This window comes from Gorilla gorilla, chromosome 20 (assembly GCF_029281585.2).
Source record: "Gorilla gorilla gorilla isolate KB3781 chromosome 20, NHGRI_mGorGor1-v2.1_pri, whole genome shotgun sequence".
Lineage (NCBI taxonomy): Eukaryota > Metazoa > Chordata > Mammalia > Primates > Hominidae > Gorilla > Gorilla gorilla.
In genome coordinates, this window is record NC_073244.2 from 22,523,036 (window position 1) to 22,540,607 (window position 17,572).

Genomic DNA, 17,572 nt, shown 5'->3' on the forward strand with positions numbered 1-17,572 from the left:
GGTGGATCAGGAGGTCAGGAATTCGAGACCAGCCTGGCCAATACGGTGAAACCCCGTCTCGACTGAAAATACAAAAATTAGCTGGGCGTGGTGGCACGCGCCTGTAGTCCCAGCTACTTGGAAGGCTGAGGCAGGAGAATCGCTTGAACCCAGGAGGTGGAGGTTGCAGTGAGCCGAGATTGCGCCACTGCACTCCAGCCTGGGCAACAGAGGGAGACTCCGTCCCCCCGCAAAAAAAAGAAACACCAGAAAAACCCATGTTGCAGCTGGTCTAGGGGTCTGGGTGGGGCATCATTGGGGGCTGTCTGCAGTGGGTGGGAGAGGACACGGCTGGTGGGGATCGGGCTCAGCTGGGCCTTTCTGTCTCTGCAGGTAGCTCGTAAGCTGGTCATCCTGGAGGGTGAGCTGGAGAGGGCAGAGGAGCGTGCGGAGGTGTCTGAACTGTGAGTGGCAGAACAGGACTGAGCGAGGCTGGCTCGATTCCTGGGGCGGAGTGGGAGGGAGCTGGCTGTGTTGGGAATTGGCTCTGACCGGGGCCTCTGCTCAAGTGGACGGGCGTCAGGGGCTCATGGCTCATCCTTTCTCTTGGCTTCTGTGACAAAGAGGTGGTGACTTGTTCTTACTGCCATGGGAAGCACTGCCCACGTGCCTTTCTGCAAAGATATGAGGAAATAGGAGTGAGACAGGAGGCAGCAGGGAAGCCCAGAAGTCCCATTTTCCCAGAGAGGATATCTCAGGGGGCTGTGCCATCTTAACAGAACCCTGACCTGCTCCAGAAGGCAGGCTCCCCCGGTCAGTATGTAAATGCTTTGCTCCTGTCAGTGTTTGGCCGTGACACATTCCTGGCGGGAAGGTGAGAAGCTTAACCAGAATCCCACAAGCAAGCACCGAAAAACAAAACACCTGTCCTCTTGGCCCCGGGTGAGGAATTCAGCCCCACAGAGCATCCGGGAGTGCTGAGAGAGATCTGGTTTCACAAATCCACTCCGGGCTTCCTTCCCGGAGTGTCCCCTGCAAACTCCCATTGCTGTCTGCCCGCCTTCTGCCCTCGGTCCCATTCTTACACCTTCCGGAGTCGGCCTCATCAATCATAGATTTCACAAGTCCTTGCAGCCTTACCCTTGGCAAAAGACCAGGAGTGTTTTCCAAGCCCTCCAAATACTCTTTGGGCGCACCTCGCCTCTGCCTGGTATGATAAGGCTTTGATAAGCCCATAGTATCGCACTGCAGAAAAATCCATGAACATTTTCTCCCCACATTCCTTCTGCCCCCCCCGCCCCCCCCACCGGGGGAGCTGTGTAGGTTTCTCCTTTTGAAAATTTATTGTAGGGGCGATTGCTATTACTGCCGGCTGTAAGGGAAGATAAGACACAAAAATCCTTTGTCTTTGTGCAGAAAATGTGGTGACCTGGAAGAAGAACTCAAGAATGTTACTAACAATCTGAAATCTCTGGAGGCTGCATCTGAAAAGGTTGGTGGTTGGTTTGAGCTGGAGGGTGGCTTGCTGGACTTTGTTCTTTTCTTCTCCCGAGGGATGCAGGAGCCTGTCAGGTTATGGGGAATCTGCCCTTTATTTAACGGTAGCGTTGGTGCCTGGCAGCCAGGGTTTTTCCCCTACAGAAAGAGCTGGATTTCTCCTGCACACTCTTGAGTCCTCTTCCATGGGGTCTGAGCACCATCTTTGATCTCCATCTCAGGAGGATAGAGATAGAACATGAGGCTCTTCTTAGCGAGATCTGAGCATAGTCGTATAAATAAATACAGAGCCTGCCTCTCACCTGATTCCCCTGGTTCCTCCAGAAATACCGTCTCAAAGGTATAGCAATGATCAGAGGTGGAACTGGGCTTTTTAGTTTGAAACAGCACCCAAAGCAGTCGCTACGTGGCAGCTACGTCGGGAACAAAGGACACACTTCCATGGCCGAACCCCACTGAATTTCCCAGCCTCTTCCTCATTCTTGCTCCTGCTTTTGCACTTTCACAGACATTCTTTGTTCTCCCATCACCTCCACCCCCAACTTTTTTTTTTTTTTTTTTTTTTTTTTTTGAGACAGAGCTTCGCTCTGTTGCCCAGGCTGGAATTCAGTGGCATGATCATAGTTCATTGCAGCCTTGAACTCCCAGGCTCAAGCGATCCTCCCACCTCAGCCACCACCTGCTATTCACTCAACTGGGTGTGGCGTTCCTTTTGCTTGATAAACCCCTATTCAGCCTTTTTTTTTTATTTTTTTTCTTCTTTTTTGAAACAGGGTCTCACTCTGTCACCCGGGCTGGAGTGAAGTGGCGTGATCTCAGCTCACTGCAGCCTTCGACTCCCAAGTTCAAGCAATTCTCCCACCTCAGCCTCCTGATTACACGCTAATTTTTATAATTTTTGGTAGAGATGAGGTTTCACCACATTGGCCAGGCTGGTCTCAAACTCCTGATCTCAAGTGATCTGCCCGCCTCGCCCTCCCAAAGTGCTGGGATTACAGGCATGACCCACTGCACCTGGCCTAGAGATGAGATCTTGCTCTGTTGCCTAGGCTGGAGTGTAGTGGCATGATCATAGCTCACTGCAGGCCCCAAACTCCTGGGCTTAAATAATCCTATCACCTCAGCTTCCTGAGTAGCTAGGACTTGCAGGCATGTGCCACTACTCCAAAACTGTATTTTTTTTTTTTTTTAATAGAGCACAGTCTATGTTGCCCAGCTGGTCTTAAACTCCTGGCCTCAAGTGATCCTCCCACCTCAGCCTCCCAAAGTGCTGGGATTACAGGCGTGGGCCACCGTGCCCGGCTAATTTTTCTAGTTTTTGGTAGAGACAAGGTTTCATCATGTTGGCCAGGCTGGTCTTGAACTCCTGGCCTCAAGTGATCCTCCCACCTCAGCCTCCCAAAGTGCTGGGATTACAGGCGTGGGCCGCCTAGCCTGGCCTTCTGTTCATCCTTTGAACTTCTGCTTAAACATCACTTCTGAGAGGCCTTCTCTGATTTCTCATCTAGGTTAGGTATTTCTCTGCTGTGTAGCCCTGTCTATACTTTTGCTGGCATTATGATTTCTTACATTTATTATAGTTACTCCATTAATTGCATGCCTTCCTTGCTAGATTGTAAGTTGTAAGGACAGGAACCATGTCGTCTTGTTCAGAGTTGTGTCCCTAGTACTAGCATTGTGCCTGGCATATATCTGTAGTGTGTGTGTGTAATTTTTTTTTTTTTTTTTTTTTTTTTTTTTTAGTAGAGACGGTGTTTCACCATGTTGCCCAGGCTGATCTCAAACTCCTGGCCTCGAGTGATCCACCTGCCTCTGTCTCCCATATGTGCCAGCCCTGGCATATATCTGATACTAGGATGTGTAAGGAATGAATCCAGTCGGTGTGTGTGTGCCAGACACTGCCCCAGGCCAGCAGGTAGATGTAACACCACTAATACGGCAGCTGCTTTGTTTTGTTTTGTTTTGAGTTGGAGCCTTGCTCTGTCGCCCAGGCTGGAGTGCAGAGGCGCAATCTCAGCTCACTGCAACCTCCACCTCCTAGGCTCAAGCAATTCTCCTGCCTCAGCCTCCTGAGTAACTGGGAATACAGGCGCACACACCACGCCCAGCTAATTTTTGTATTTTTAGTAGAGACGGGGTTTCACCATGTTGGCCAGGCTGGTCTCAAACTCCTGACCTCAAGTGATCCACCCACCTCGGCCTCCCAAAGGGCTGGGATTACAGGCGTGAGCCACTGTGCCCAGCCTGGCATCTGCTCTTGAAGAGCTCAGAGTCGAGTCTAGTGGAAGGGATTGACAAAGTCACAGAGTGCTTTGGGAATACAATAGAGGGACCTTGGTAGATTGTGAACAGTGTCACCAAGGAGGCGACATTTAAAACAGCTGTAGGTCCAGCACAGTGGCTCATGCCTGTAATCCCAGCACTTTAGGAAGCCGAGGCGGGAGGATCGCTTGAGCTCAGAAGTTCGAGACCAGCCTGGGCAACATGGAGAGATCCCGTCTCTACCAAAAATACAAAAACTAGCTGGGCATGGTGGCTCATGCTTGTGATCCCAGCTACTCAGGAGGCTGAGGTGAGAGGATCACTTGAGCCTGGAGGGCAGAGGTTGCGTTGAGCCAAGGTTGCCCCACTGCACTCCAGAGTCAGGCTTCAGTTATGACTTGATCACTTAATAGCCATGTGACCCTAGGCAAAATAATAACTTCACCTTTCTGTGACCCTTTCCTCCCCTATAAAATGGGATTACAGATACCAGGCTGTGATGCCATTAACTATGTCTGGCCCATGGTAAGCAGCTAATAATAAGTGTTAGTTATTATTGGGAGGCCGAGGCAGGCAGATCACCTGAGGTCAGGAGTTCGAGAGCAGCCTGGCTGGCCATCGCAGCGAAACCCCATCTCTGCTAAAAATAACAAAAATTAGCTGGGCATGGTGATGGGTGCCTGTAGGCCCAGCTACTTGGGAGGCTGAGTCAGGGGAATTGCTTCAGCCCGGGAGGCAGAAGTCGCAAGTCACAGTGAGCTGAGATCGTACCACTGCACTCCAGCCTGGGCGACAGAGCAAGATTCTGTCTGAAAAAAAAAAAGAAAAGAAAAGTATAATTTCTGATGGGTCATCATGGGGAGGGGAACATTCCATGCTAAGGGGTGCCTTCATGGACAGGGACTGGGACTCAGGAGTCCACAGATTATGATCAGGGAGTGCCAGTCACCCTGGGGAAGGTGGTGGAGAATGGGGTTGGAAATACAGAGGGGGCCTTGAGTAACGCAGATTCCAGTTATCTCCCTTTCTTCGCCATACTTTTTATCTCAAGTTATCAGTTTAGGCCTTCTGATCAATACCATCCTACAGGACTCTCCCCCACATCCTCCACATTTCACACATATTTCTTCTGCTGGGGAAAGGTGCCTGCCTCTACTCTGCCTACTTTTTTTTTTTTTTTTCTTTTTGAGATGGAGTCTCGCTCCGTCACCCAGGCTGGAGTGCGGTGGCGCCATCTGGCCTCACTACAGCCTCCACCTCCTGGGTTTAAGCAATTCTCATGCCTTAGCCTCCTAAGTAGCTGAGATTACAGGCACCCACCACCACGCCTGGCTAATTTTTATATTTTTAGTAAAGACAGGGTTTCGCCATGTTGGCCAGACTGGTCTCGAACTCCTGACCTCAAGCGATCCACCCGCCTTGGCCTCCCAGAGTACTGGGATTACAGGCGTGAGCCACCGTGCCTGGCCTGCTTACTTCTTTTTATGTTTCTTCCTCCTTTTTTTTTTTGAGATGGGGTCCTGCCCTGTTGCCCAGGCTAGAGTGTAGTGGTCCAATCAGAACTCTCTGCAGCCTTGAATTCCAGGGTTCAAGCCATCTTCCCTCCTCAGCGTCCCCATTAGCTGGGACTGCAGGTGCTCACCACCATGACTGGCTAATTTTTAAATTCTTTGTAGAGACGGGGTCTCACTATGTGACCCAGGTTGGTCTCAAATTCCTGGGCTCAAGTAATCCTCCCACCATGGTCCCCCAAAACACTGGAATCACAGGTGAGAGCCACCACACCCAGCCCTCCTTTTCTTTCTTTCTGTTTTTTGTTTTGTTTTGTTTTGTTTTGTTTGTTTTTTTGAGATGGAGTCTTGCTCTGTCACCCAGGCTGGAGTGCAGTGGCATGATCTCGGCTCACTGCAACCTCCGCCTCCCAGGTTCGAGTGAGTCTTCTGCCTCAGCCTCCCCAGTAGCTGGGACTACAGGTGCATGCCACCAAGCCTGGCTAATTTTTGTATTTTTAGTAGAGACGGGCTTTCACCATGTTGGCCAGGCTGGTCTCGAACTCCTGACCTTATGATCCACCAGCCTCAGGCTCCCAAAGTGCCAGGATTCCAGGCATGAGCCACCATGCCTGGCTGGGCCTCCTTTTCTTAAAGCAGTGTTTTGGTTTCTCCCACAGTATTCTGAAAAGGAGGACAAATATGAAGAAGAAATTAAACTTCTGTCTGACAAACTGAAAGAGGTGAGTGTGGTGGCACCCAGCGAGCTCTGGTTTCTCCTGGGGCTGGTCTTGAAGCCATGATAGTAACTCCTTTCTTCTTATCTAGGCTGAGACCCGTGCTGAATTTGCAGAGAGAACGGTTGCAAAACTGGAAAAGACAATTGATGACCTGGAAGGTATGAGGTTACCATCTAAATGTTTGCCTTGCCCTGCCTTCCCCTCTGGGACACATCCACGGACAGTTGGGGAATGTTTGTGGAGGGGCTGGGTTGGGCCTTGTTTGCCTTAGGAAAGTAAAGCGCATAGTGATGTCATATCTGGATGTCCTGGAACACTGGAATAGGATAATGCAAAAGCATTCAGGCTTGAATGGCCTTTTTTTTTTTTTTTTCCGTGAGACGGAGTCTGGCTCTGTCTCCCAGGCTGGATGGAGTGCAGTGGCGCCATCTCGGCTCACTGCAACCTGCGCCTCCTGGGTTCAAGTGATTCTCCTGCCTCAGCCTCCCAGGTAGCTGGGAATACAGGCGTGCGCTGCCACACCTGGCTAATTGAATTGCCACTTTCAGGAGGTAAAATATCTCTGCTTAGTTAGTCCCATGAGCAAGTATAGAGAAAAAAGTATGGCTCTCTCTGATTAAAAAAATATTAATAATAAATTAAAAATCTCAGGCCAGGTGCAGTGGCTCAAGCCTGTAATCCCAGCACTTTGGGAGGCCGAGGCGGGCGGATCACTTGAGATCAGGAGTTTGAGACTAACCTGGCCAACATGGTGAAACCCCGTCTCTACCAAAAATAGAAAAAATTAGCCAGGCATGGTGGTGCACACCTGTAATCCTAGCTACTGGGGAGGCTGAGGCAGGGAGAATCGCTTGAACCCGGGAGGCGGAGGTTGCAGTGAGCCAAGATCACGCCACAGCTCTCCAGCCTGGGTGACAGAGCCAGACTCCGTCTCAAAAAAAAAAAAACTTCACAATTTCCTTCTGTTTGCTCATTTCTGATAGATGCCTTGCATTTTTTTTTTTTTACATGCCTTGCATTTTTGCAGAAGCTCTGTCCCAGGGAGCTCAAAGCTTATCATAGTATTTAAAAAAAAAAAACAAATACAGAAAGTGTAGGGACTGCAATAAAGACTAGTCTGCAAGTCTGGGGCCCACATCTCCCAGAATTTCTTCAAGAGTTCCAGTGTTTAACATTCGGCCTCAGAAATTCCAGAATCTTGGGGTTCAAATGGAATCTTCCAAACTGCCCATCCCACCCAGAAAGGACACATTCTTCAGACCATGTGTTCCAATGTTTTTTTGGGGAAGTGAGGTTCCCATATAAGGGAAAATGCCCCCATTCCAAAATACGACCTTTGGACAAGGTGACGTCATTGGAAATCCGAAATAAACTGAGGGGTGGGGACCAGTGGGGGGAAGCTCTGTCACTTCTGGTTACCACTGTTTTGAAGCTTCATTGTGGCTAATCCCCCTGCAGAACCTCAAACCACTTAGAGATCAACTCCATAGATCTTTGGTTTTCTTCATCTGTTTCACATGGAACACAACTTTCTCCTAGTCTGTGCTTTGTTTGCTCACGTGTTTTTTTCTTCCTCTTGTGGTTCATCTGTGGCACTCCATTCCAACCCTTGCCTTCTGTCCCCTGTACTTCTTCTGAACTGTCTCCCTGGGGACCTCCGCCCTCTAGATGAGTTATACGCTCAGAAGCTCAAGTACAAAGCTATCAGCGAGGAACTGGACCACGCTCTCAACGACATGACCTCTCTCTGAGAGGCAGCCAGGTCGCTGCCCTCTGTCCTTCTCACATGGTGCCTCCTACGCCCCTGTGGGCTTCTAGGAGCTCCGGTGGCCTGCCTCCTGGTTTGAACGTCAGAGCCTTCTTCTGATGTGTCTGTGACTCTACAACCGAAATAAAGACGGGCAGTCCTCCTCTTCATGCCCCCTCATTCTCATTTTCCCCACTTGCTGCCTTTGAGCTGTAGCTGTGTGCCCTTAACCATAGCCTGAAACACAAAGTGGGTAGTTAGCCTCTCTCGCTCACAAATGAAAAGCTTATTACAAAAAGAAAATTATGCCTACAGGATGCTTTTCTGAAGACGTGAAAACAAAAGCGAACTGGGCATGTGCTCTCAGATACTGCTGTTAGCTAACAGCATCTGCATGCCAATAGTTTTTTTTTTGTTTTTTTGTTTTGAGACAGGGTCTTGGTTTGTCACCCAGGCTGGAGTGCAGTGACACCATCATAGTTCACTGCAACCTCCACCTACAAGGCTCAAGCTATCCTCCCACCTCGACCTCCCAAGTAGCTGGAACTACAGGTGTGCACCACCACACAAGGCTAATTTTTGTACTTTTTTTTTTTTTTGAGGCGGAGTCTCGCTATGTCGCCCAGGCTGGAGTGCAGTGGTGCAATCTCGGCTCACTGCAACCTCTGCCTCCTGGGTTCAAGCAATTCTCCTGCCTCAGCCTCCCAAGTAGCTGAGATTACAGGCATGCACCACCACACCCGGCTATTTTTTTTTTTTTTTTTTTGGATTTTTAGTAGAGACAGGGTTTCACCATGTTGGTCAGGCTGGTCTCAAACTCCTGACCTTGTGATCCACCCGCCTTGGCCTCCCAAAGTGCAGGGATTACAGGCTTGAGCCACCGCGCCTGGCCATTTTTGTACTTTTTGTAGAAGCGGGAGGGTTTCACTATGTTGCCCAGGCTGGTCTTGAACTCCTGGGCTCAGGCAATCTGCCCACCTCACCCTCCCAGGGTGCTGCAATTACAGGCATGAGCCACCGCGCCCAGCCCCAGTGGTTTTTCCTTAAATAGAAATTGTTGTGAATGGAGACTCATCCTTGTAAACCGCTTAGGCAGCTTAAGAGTCAACAGGGATTTGGAAAAACCAGCAAGCCTATGTCAAAAATGAGGCTCCCCTTGAATGGGGCTTGAGCTACAGATTCAAACAGCGGCAGTGACATTTTGATCTCCATTTCCTCCTTTTCTTGTGTCTTTTCTCTGTGTTACACTGTGAGTGTGGTGACTGGGGCTTCCCGTGGCTTTACTCTTCACTGTTCATCCAGCTCCCAGTCCTGGGAGGAAGTTCACCTCCACACCCTGCCCTTAGAAAACTGACTGTACAAGGAGTGAACGGGCCTCCATGAACAGGGAAAGTGCTGTGACATCAGAAGAAGTGAATTAGAATTCTTTCCCGAATTCCAGTATTGCCTGAGACTGCTAACATCAATCTCCATTCATATTTCAGTTAGTTATAACAGGAACCTTGCTTTAGTTTAGAATAGCTCTTAAGGTTGACCTGTCGGTAATAAAAGGTCATGCTTTTTCCTACATGAGGGGATATGGAGAAAACAAGGTCACTCTTTTTTTTTTTTTTTTTCGAGACAGGGTCTCACTCTGTTGCCCGGGCTGGAGTGCAGTGGCACCATCTTGGCTCACTGCAACCTCCGCCTCCTGGGTTCAAGTGATTCTCATGCCTCAGCCTCCCGAGTAGCTGGGATTACAGTCGCGGACCACCATACTCAGCTAATTTTTATACTTTCAGTAGAGATGGGGTTTCACCATGTTGGCTAGGCTGGTCTGAAACTCCTGGCCTCAACTGATCCACCCACCTCAGCTTCCAAAAATGCTGGGATTACAGGCGTGAGCCGCTGTGCCCGGCCCACACTATGCTTTGCTTTTTTTTTTCTTTCTTTCTTTTTGAGACGGAGTTTCGCTCTTGTTGCCCACGCTGGAGTGCAGTGGCGCCATCTCTGCTCACTGCAACCTCTGCCTCATAGGTTCAAGCAATTCTCCTGCCTCAGCCTCCCAAGTAGCTGGGATTACAGGCATGCACCACCATGCCTGGCTAATTTTGTATTTTTAGTAGAGACAGGGTTTCACCATGTTGGCCAGGCTGGTTTCGAACCCCTGACCTCAGGTGATCCACCCGCCTCGGCCTCCCAAAGTGCTGGGATTACAGGTGTGAGCCACTGCACCCGGCCCAAGCTATGCTTTTCTAATGATCAAAAACACACCAATTTGTCCCAAAATTTCAAATAGTCCATCTGGTTCTCCCCTGCATCCTACCACCACTACCACCTCAAATTATCACAGATAATTGACATTTAGATGTTCAAGCCACATCTTCCAGACTACCCCTTGAACCTGGAAATGGCATGGAAATCTCCAACTAGATCCTGAATTTTCGGTATCCATTGTTATTCCTCATCCTATTTTTTTTGTCCAGGTGGGAAGCTCTGTCCCCATTACTCTCTCTATTCATTCATTCCTCCAAAATGCACCTCCCCTAAACCACCTCCACCTTTCCACCCTCAGCCTCTCCCTGCTCCTAACTGCCGTCCATCCTGAACTTCTGCAAAAACCATTCCCCTCACACATTGCCATATATATGCCCTTGGAAAGATTACAGACTGTGTAGGGGGCTGGTTTTTGTTTGGAGTCTGTGTGTTTGTCCCTGGAATTTCTCCAGGCATTTCTGGACTCCACCCTTTGAAGTAACTATGCAGCCTGTCTATCCAGTTATTCTACCTAACTAAGCACATAAGTGGAATTTCAGAGATTAGTGCTATGGCCAGGCACGGTGGCTCACGCCTGTAATCCCAACACTTTGGGAGGCCAAGGCAGGCAGGTCACTTGAGGTCAGAAGTTCAGGACCAACCTGGTCAACATGGTGAAACCCTGTCTCTACTAAAAATGCAAAAATTAACCGGGCATGGTCATGGGGGCCTGTAATCCCAGCTACTGGGGAGGCTGAGGTGGGAAAATCAATCACTTGAACCTGGGAGGCGGAGCTTGCAGTGAGCCAAGGTCGCACCATTGTACTCCAGCCTGGGCGACAGAGTGAGACTCCGCCTCAAAAGAAAAGAAAAGAGATTAGCACTATGGAGGTCTACACTATCTGTTGATAGTCTGTGAGCCTTGTCGTGATTCTCAAGGGCAGTTAACACTTTCAGGGAAAGTCGTTTTATCTCAGACCTAATAACAAAATAGATGCTAAAGCATCTGAGTGACAAGATGAAGCGAAGTCAGGATTTGTAGTCAAGAGACCAGGGTTTAAGGCCCGGCACAGTGGCTCACACTTGTAATCCCAGCACTTTGGGAGGCCAAGGCAGATGGATCACCTGAGCTCAGGAGTTTGAGACCAATCTGGGCAACATGGCAAGACCCCATCTCTAAAATTATTAATAATAATATTTTATTTTTAAAAAATTTTTTAATAAAAATATAAAGAGACCAGGATTTAAAATCCTAGCTCTACTACTTTAACCATGCCAACGTGAACAAGCTGCTTAGGTTTTCTGCAAAATAAAGGTGATATCTCTGTTATGAGGATTAAATGAGATAATGGAGAAACTGGCTCATACAACATAGTCAGCATTCAGTTAACATCTATTCACCCAGACTGGATAGGCCCAGGTCACTGATCTGTCTGATAGAATCCTCCCAGGTCATAGTCACTTGACTCTGTGTGTGTGTGTGTGTGTGTGTGTGTGTGTGTGTGTGTGTGTGATGGAGTCCCACTCTGTCACCCAGGCTGGAGTGTGGTGACGCAATCTCGGCTCACTGCAGTGTCCCGCCTCCCGGGTTCAAGTGATTCTCCTGCCTCAGCCTCCTGAGTAGCTGGGATTACAGGTGTGCGCCACCACACCCGGCTAATTTTTTGTATTTTTAAGTAGAGATGGGGTTTCGCCATGTTGGCCAGGCTGGTCTCGAACTCCTTACATCAAGGATCCATGGTGTCTCATGCCAGTAATCCCAGCACTTTGGGAGGCCGAGGTGGGTGGATTGCATGAGACCAGCTTGGGCAACATGGCGAAACCCCATCTCTACTAAAAATACAAGAATTGGCTGGGTGTAGTGTCGCGCACTTGTAGTCCCAGCTACTTGGGAGGCTGAGGTAGGAGGATCACTTGAGCCCAGGAGGTCAAGGCTACAGTGAGCTATGATCATGCCACTGCACTCCAGCCTGGGCAACAGAGCAAGACCCTGTTTAAAAATAAATAAATAAGAAAGGCTGCCATCTTCTGCAGTCATTTTTTTCTTTCTGTAAATTTCCAGGCTGATGATATCACATTTTATGAGGCATTTTGCTTTCCCCCAGCATTTTAATGAGTCTTGGCCTTGTCCCTTATCAGCCATCACTTACTGCAAACTAAGTTCTCTCTCGTGCTCTGTCACGCATAGCTCTAAATGGCGTCTTTTTTCTCTCTCTCTTTCTTTTTTAATTTAAATTGTTTCATCAGCTCAGTCACTTAATAACATGCCTGTAGGATGGCTTAAATTTCGCATTTACCTGGGGTTTGTCTCCGTTCTCCTGGATACATAGACAGTTACACAATTATGTGTATAATTTAAACAGCCATTCCCAGAAGCTCCGAAGGAAAGATGGGTTACATGATTTTAGATTTAACTATCAAAGGCTCAGGGGCTAATTAACTAGCACTTGGGTGGAAATTTATATTAAGTCATACGTATCTAGGACTGAAATCTTATCTTCATGTAGCACGTCATAGGTACTGAAGTATTTCTCATTTATTCCTCATCATAACCCCCACACCACGCATTGATATCGTTGCCCCCATTTGACAGACGGGGAAAACAGACCTAGGAAGGTTAGATGCTTACTTCAGTGGTACAACTGGAGCTTAAGTTCAGGTATTCTGACTCAAGGGTTACCAGAGTTCACAAGGAAAAATACAGGACACCAACTTAAATCTGAATTTCAGATAAGCAATGAATAATTTTTTAATCGTAAGTATATCTCTTGCATAAGTACATCTCATGCAACATTTGGGATATACTTACACTAAAATATTATTTGTGGTTTATCTGAAATTCAATTGAACTGGGCGCCCTGCATTTTATCTTACAACTGTGACTCCCAAATTTGGTGCTTGTTCCTTAGTATTCTGTGATGTTCTGCTGTAATTAAAAATACAAAGTACTGGACAGGCATGGTGGCTATAACCCACCTGTATTCCCAGCACTTTGGGAGGCTGAGCAGATGGGTTCCTTGAGCCCAGGAGCTCAAGACCAGCCTGGGTAACATGGTGAGACCCTGTCTCTAGAAAAAATGCAAAAATTGGCCAGGTGGTGGCATGCACCTGCAGTCCCAGCTACGCGGGAGGCTGAGGTGGGAGGATCACCTGAGCCCAGGGAGGTCAAGGCTACGGTGATTCGTGATTACACCACTGCACTTCAGCCTGGACAACAGAGTGAGACCCTGTCTCAAAAAAAAAGTACTTTCTCTGTTGTGACTTTCACCCTGGCAGTTTCAGGTTTAGAAATCTTTGAGGGGGTGCTGGGCATGGTGGCTCACACCTGTAATCCCAGCACTTTAGGAGGCCAAGGTGGGTGGATCACTTGAGGTCAAGAGCTCAAGACCAGCCTGGCTAACATGGTGAAACCCCATCTCTACTAAAAATACAAAAATTAGCCGGGTGGTGGTGGCACGCGTCTGTAATCCCAGCTACTTGGGAGGCTGAGGCAGGAGAATTGCTTGAGCCTGGGAGGTGAAGGTTGCAGTGAGCCAAGATCGCGCCACTGCACTCCAGCCTGGGTGACAGAATGAGACCCTGTCTCAAGAAAAAAAAACAAAAGAAATCTTTTTTTTTCTTTCATTTAACAAAGACACTTATTAATTTATCTTTCCCCGTACTCTTAATCCTCACCAGAGAAACTTGCCCAGGCCAAAGAAGAGAACGTGGGCTTACATCAGACACTGGATCAGACACTAAACGAACTTAACTGTATATAAGCAAAACAGAAGCGTCTTGTTCCAACAGAAACTCTGGAGCTCCGTGGGTCTTTCTCTTCTCTTGTAAGAAGTTCCTTTTGTTATTGCCATCTTCGCTTTGCTGGAAATGTCAAGCAAATTATGAATACGTGACCAAATATTTTGTATCGGAGAAGCTTTGAGCACCAGTTAAATCTCATTCCTTCCCTTTTTTTTTTCAAATGGCACCAGCTTTTTCAGCTCTCTTATTTTTTCCTTAAGTTGCATTTATTCCTAAGGTAGGCAGGGTATTTCCTAGTAAGCATACTTTCTTAAGACGGAGGCCACTTGGTTCCTGGGAGAACAGGCAGCCCCACACTTTGAAGAATACAGACCCCAGCATCTAGTCGTGGATATAATTAAAACGCTGAAGACCATAACCTTTTGGGTCAACTGTTGGTCAAACTATAGGAGAGACCAGGGACCATCACATGGGTAGGGATTTTCCATCCAGAGCCAATAAAAGGACTGGTGGGGGCTGGGGGTGGCTATTGTGGGAAGTCATAACCCACAGATAGATTAACCTAAGAATCCTGGCCCTTCTCCACTCTCCACCATGCAGGACAAACATCCTCTCAAGCAGTCAGCGTAGAATGCTTGGGAAATAGTCATAATTACCCACATATAGTAATTAATAGATGGTAATTAATTGATCCTTGATGTGATGTTCTTTTGCATATTTCCTTCATTCTAAAGTTGTTCCCTGGCCGGGCGCGGTGGCTTTCGCCTGTAATCCCAACACTTTGGGACGCCAGGACAGATCACTTGAGGTCAGGAGTTCGAGACCAGCCCAGCCAACATGGCGAAACCATGTCTCTACTAAAAATACAAAAATTATGGTGACGCCTGCCTGTAGTCCCAGCTACTCGGGAGGCTGAGGCAGGAGGATCGCTTGAACCCAGGAAGTGGAGACTGCAGTGAGCCGATATCGCACCACTGCGCTCCAGCCTGGTCGACAGAGTGAGACTCCATCTCAAGAAAAAATAAAAATAAAGTTGTTCTCTGAAGAGCAAATGTCTCATTCCAGTAATGACCCACTCAGCAGGAATATGGTGGAGTTCAGTCCAATTCAGGTCAGCCATATCCAAAAGACCACAAGTCATTACTAAGTTGAGCAAAAGAGTTTTTATCTATTAGCAGAAAGGGCCTCTCTGGCAGCAGAGATTAAAAACTGGCCCAACTTCATTTCCATACTTCAGGGAACAGCAAATTGAGGATTTACTTATCTAGGACTTGAATTCCTTCTTTGGGACCAAGTTAATAAAAGACCAAGAAACTCCTGATTAAACTGGATAATGAAGGATTCTGTAGACAGGGCTGCACGTATCGGCTTTGTTTGACTTCTCTTTTCTCAGTTAACATCTCAGAGCTGGAACATTCCACATTCCCCAGCAGCGTGTGGGAGCTGACTAAAGTTTACAATTCCGACTAAAAATCACCCTGCTTCTGGCTTATCTGAATCCCTTACCCACCCCACCCCACCACCCCACTCCTATTTATTCAGCACCACACTACCCAGGAAATACACTAGCAAATTGTGCAATGGAATAAAATCCACACTTTACTTTAGATTCTTGCAACTGTATCATATGTAATAGTATCACTTTTTCTACATTTTGGTCAAATAAATTTTTACATAAACTACAGTTTGCGTGAATTTTAGAATGTGTGCGGGTACACAGAGCATTTTGGTTCAACAAATGTTAAAGGGATGGAAAGGGAAAATAACCAGAGCCAAGAATGTAGACAAGGTTATCTGTTTGCTTTATACTGTGACTTCATGATACAAGGATATTACAGTCTCATTGCAGGCGAGAGCACTCAGCCTCGGTCACTCGAAAACTCCTGGCCTTCCTTATCCCCTACGCTGCCTAAGCCAGGCTGTGAAGAATGAGTAGGATTTTAAGAGATAAAAGCAGGGAAGATCATCTCTGTTGCCTGAGTTAGGAAGATCTGCCTGGCTAAGGCTTTCTGAGTTACACATACAAAGGAAAGCAGACCAGCATGGGCACCATAGTGAGACCCCGTCTACAAACAATAACAAAAATTTGGCCAGGTGCAGTGGCCAAATTACACCTGTAATCCCAGCACTTTGGGAGGCCGAGGCTGGCGGACCGCTTAGGGCCAGGAGTTCAGGACCAGCCTGGACAACATTGTGAAACCCTATCTCTACTAAAAACACAAAAATGAGCTGGGCATGGTGGTGCACACCTATAATCCCAGCTACCCAGGAGGCGGAGGTTGCAGTGAGCCGAGATCACACCACTGCACTCCAGCCCCAGTGACAGAGCGGGACTCTGTCTCAAACACACACACGCAAATTAGTGGGGTGTGGTGGCACGTGCCTATAAGTCCCAGCTACTCGAGAGGCTGAGGAAGAAGGATCGCTTGAGCCCAGGAGGCAGAGGATGCAGTGATCTATGATTGGCCCGTGCACTCCAGCCTGGGGGACCGTCTTTGAGCAAGACCCTGTCTCAAAATAAGTAAATAAATAAAGCAAAGCAGAAGCAGAAAAGCTGGAAGGTAGGCTGAGCCCACACTGATGACAGCCTGAAACTTAATTTAGTCAGGAGTGGAGAGCCACTAAAGACTAGAGGAGGCCAGGTGCGGTGGCTCACACCTGTAATCCCAGCACTTTGGGAGGCTGAGGCAGGTGGATCATTTGAGCTCAGGAGTTCAAGACTGGCCTGGGCAACATGGTGAAACCCCATCTCTACTAAAAATACAAAAACTAGCTGGGTGCACACCTGTAATCCCAGCTACTCAGGAGGCTGAGGCAGGAGAATCACTTGAACCCAGGAGGTAGAGGTTGCAGTGAGCTGAGATCATGCCACTGCACTTCAGCCTAGGCAACAGAGCAAGACTCTTGTCTCCAAAAATAAAAAATAAAGACTAAAAAGACTGGAAGAGGCCGGGTGCAGTGGCTCACACCTGTAATCCCAGCACTTTGAGAGGCCGAGACGGGCAGATCACGAGGTCAGGAGATTGAGACCATCCTGGCTAACAGGGTGAAACCCCATGTCTACTAAAAATACAAAAAATCAACCGGGCATGGTGGCACGCACCTGTAATCCCAGCTACTCGGGAGGCTGAGGCAGGAGAATCGCTTGAACCCAGGAGGCGGAGGTTGCAGTGAGCCAAGATCACACCACTGCACTCCAGACTGGGCCACAGAGCAAGACTCCACCTAAAAAAAAAAAAAAAGACTGGAGGAAACAAGTCAAGCAGTACGTTAGGAAAATCCACTTAGCATTCATCTTCGAGAAGCTCTAGCGTTGGGGTGGACTAAGGCAGGAAGCCCAGTTAGGAAAAGGTTTCAATAATCCAGTACAGGTTGCCATGGAATACGAGGAAAGAAGTGATTCGAAGGAAGTAATCTTAAAATTTAGCTCACTGGATGGCAGAGAACTTAGAACAGAATGTCAAAGACCACTACAGTTTCACTACCTGAATTTTGATATTTTGCCTCAAGATCTTTTTTTGAGGAGGGGAGGCAGTGAATCAGAAAGAGAAATGAAAGCCTTTAAAACATTAATGGAGTCTGCAGACAACTTTCTGTTATCGAAAAAATAACAAGCCGGGCGCTGTGGCTCACACTTGTAATCCCAGCACTTTGGGAAGCCAAGGCGGGCAGATCATCTGAGGTCACAGACAGGCAGATCACCTGAGGTCAGGAGTTGGAGACCACCCTGGCCGACATGGTGGAAACCCTGTCTCTACTAAAAATACAAAAATTAGCCAGGCGTGGTGGCACACGTCTGTAATCCCAGCTACTTGGGAGGCTGAGACAGGAGAATTGCTTGAACCCAAGAGGCAGAGGTGGCAGTGAACCAAGATTGCGCC

The 17,572-nt window shown here is 48.0% G+C and overlaps 1 protein-coding gene across 6 annotated transcripts in view; it reads left to right on the forward strand.

Annotated features, from left to right (window-relative positions):
- The window catches only part of TPM4 (tropomyosin 4), a 36,377-nt gene extending 21,002 nt beyond the window's left edge, over positions 1 to 15,375 (forward strand). For 4 of the 6 annotated variants that reach the window (XM_019016294.4, XM_019016295.4, XM_019016296.4 and 1 more), the window contains 5 exons: positions 373 to 443; positions 1,396 to 1,471; positions 5,909 to 5,971; positions 6,057 to 6,126; positions 13,629 to 15,375. In XM_019016294.4, the coding sequence (XP_018871839.1) occupies positions 373 to 443; positions 1,396 to 1,471; positions 5,909 to 5,971; positions 6,057 to 6,126; positions 13,629 to 13,711 (363 nt within the window). In that variant the 3' untranslated portion in view covers positions 13,712 to 15,375. Of the gene's footprint in view, positions 1 to 372; positions 444 to 1,395; positions 1,472 to 5,908; positions 5,972 to 6,056; positions 6,127 to 7,636; positions 7,799 to 13,628 lie in introns of those variants that run through there. The other 2 variants (XM_019016298.4, XM_004060221.4) reach the window with 2 other exon arrangements.
- Positions 15,376 to 17,572: the final 2,197 nt, after the last annotated feature.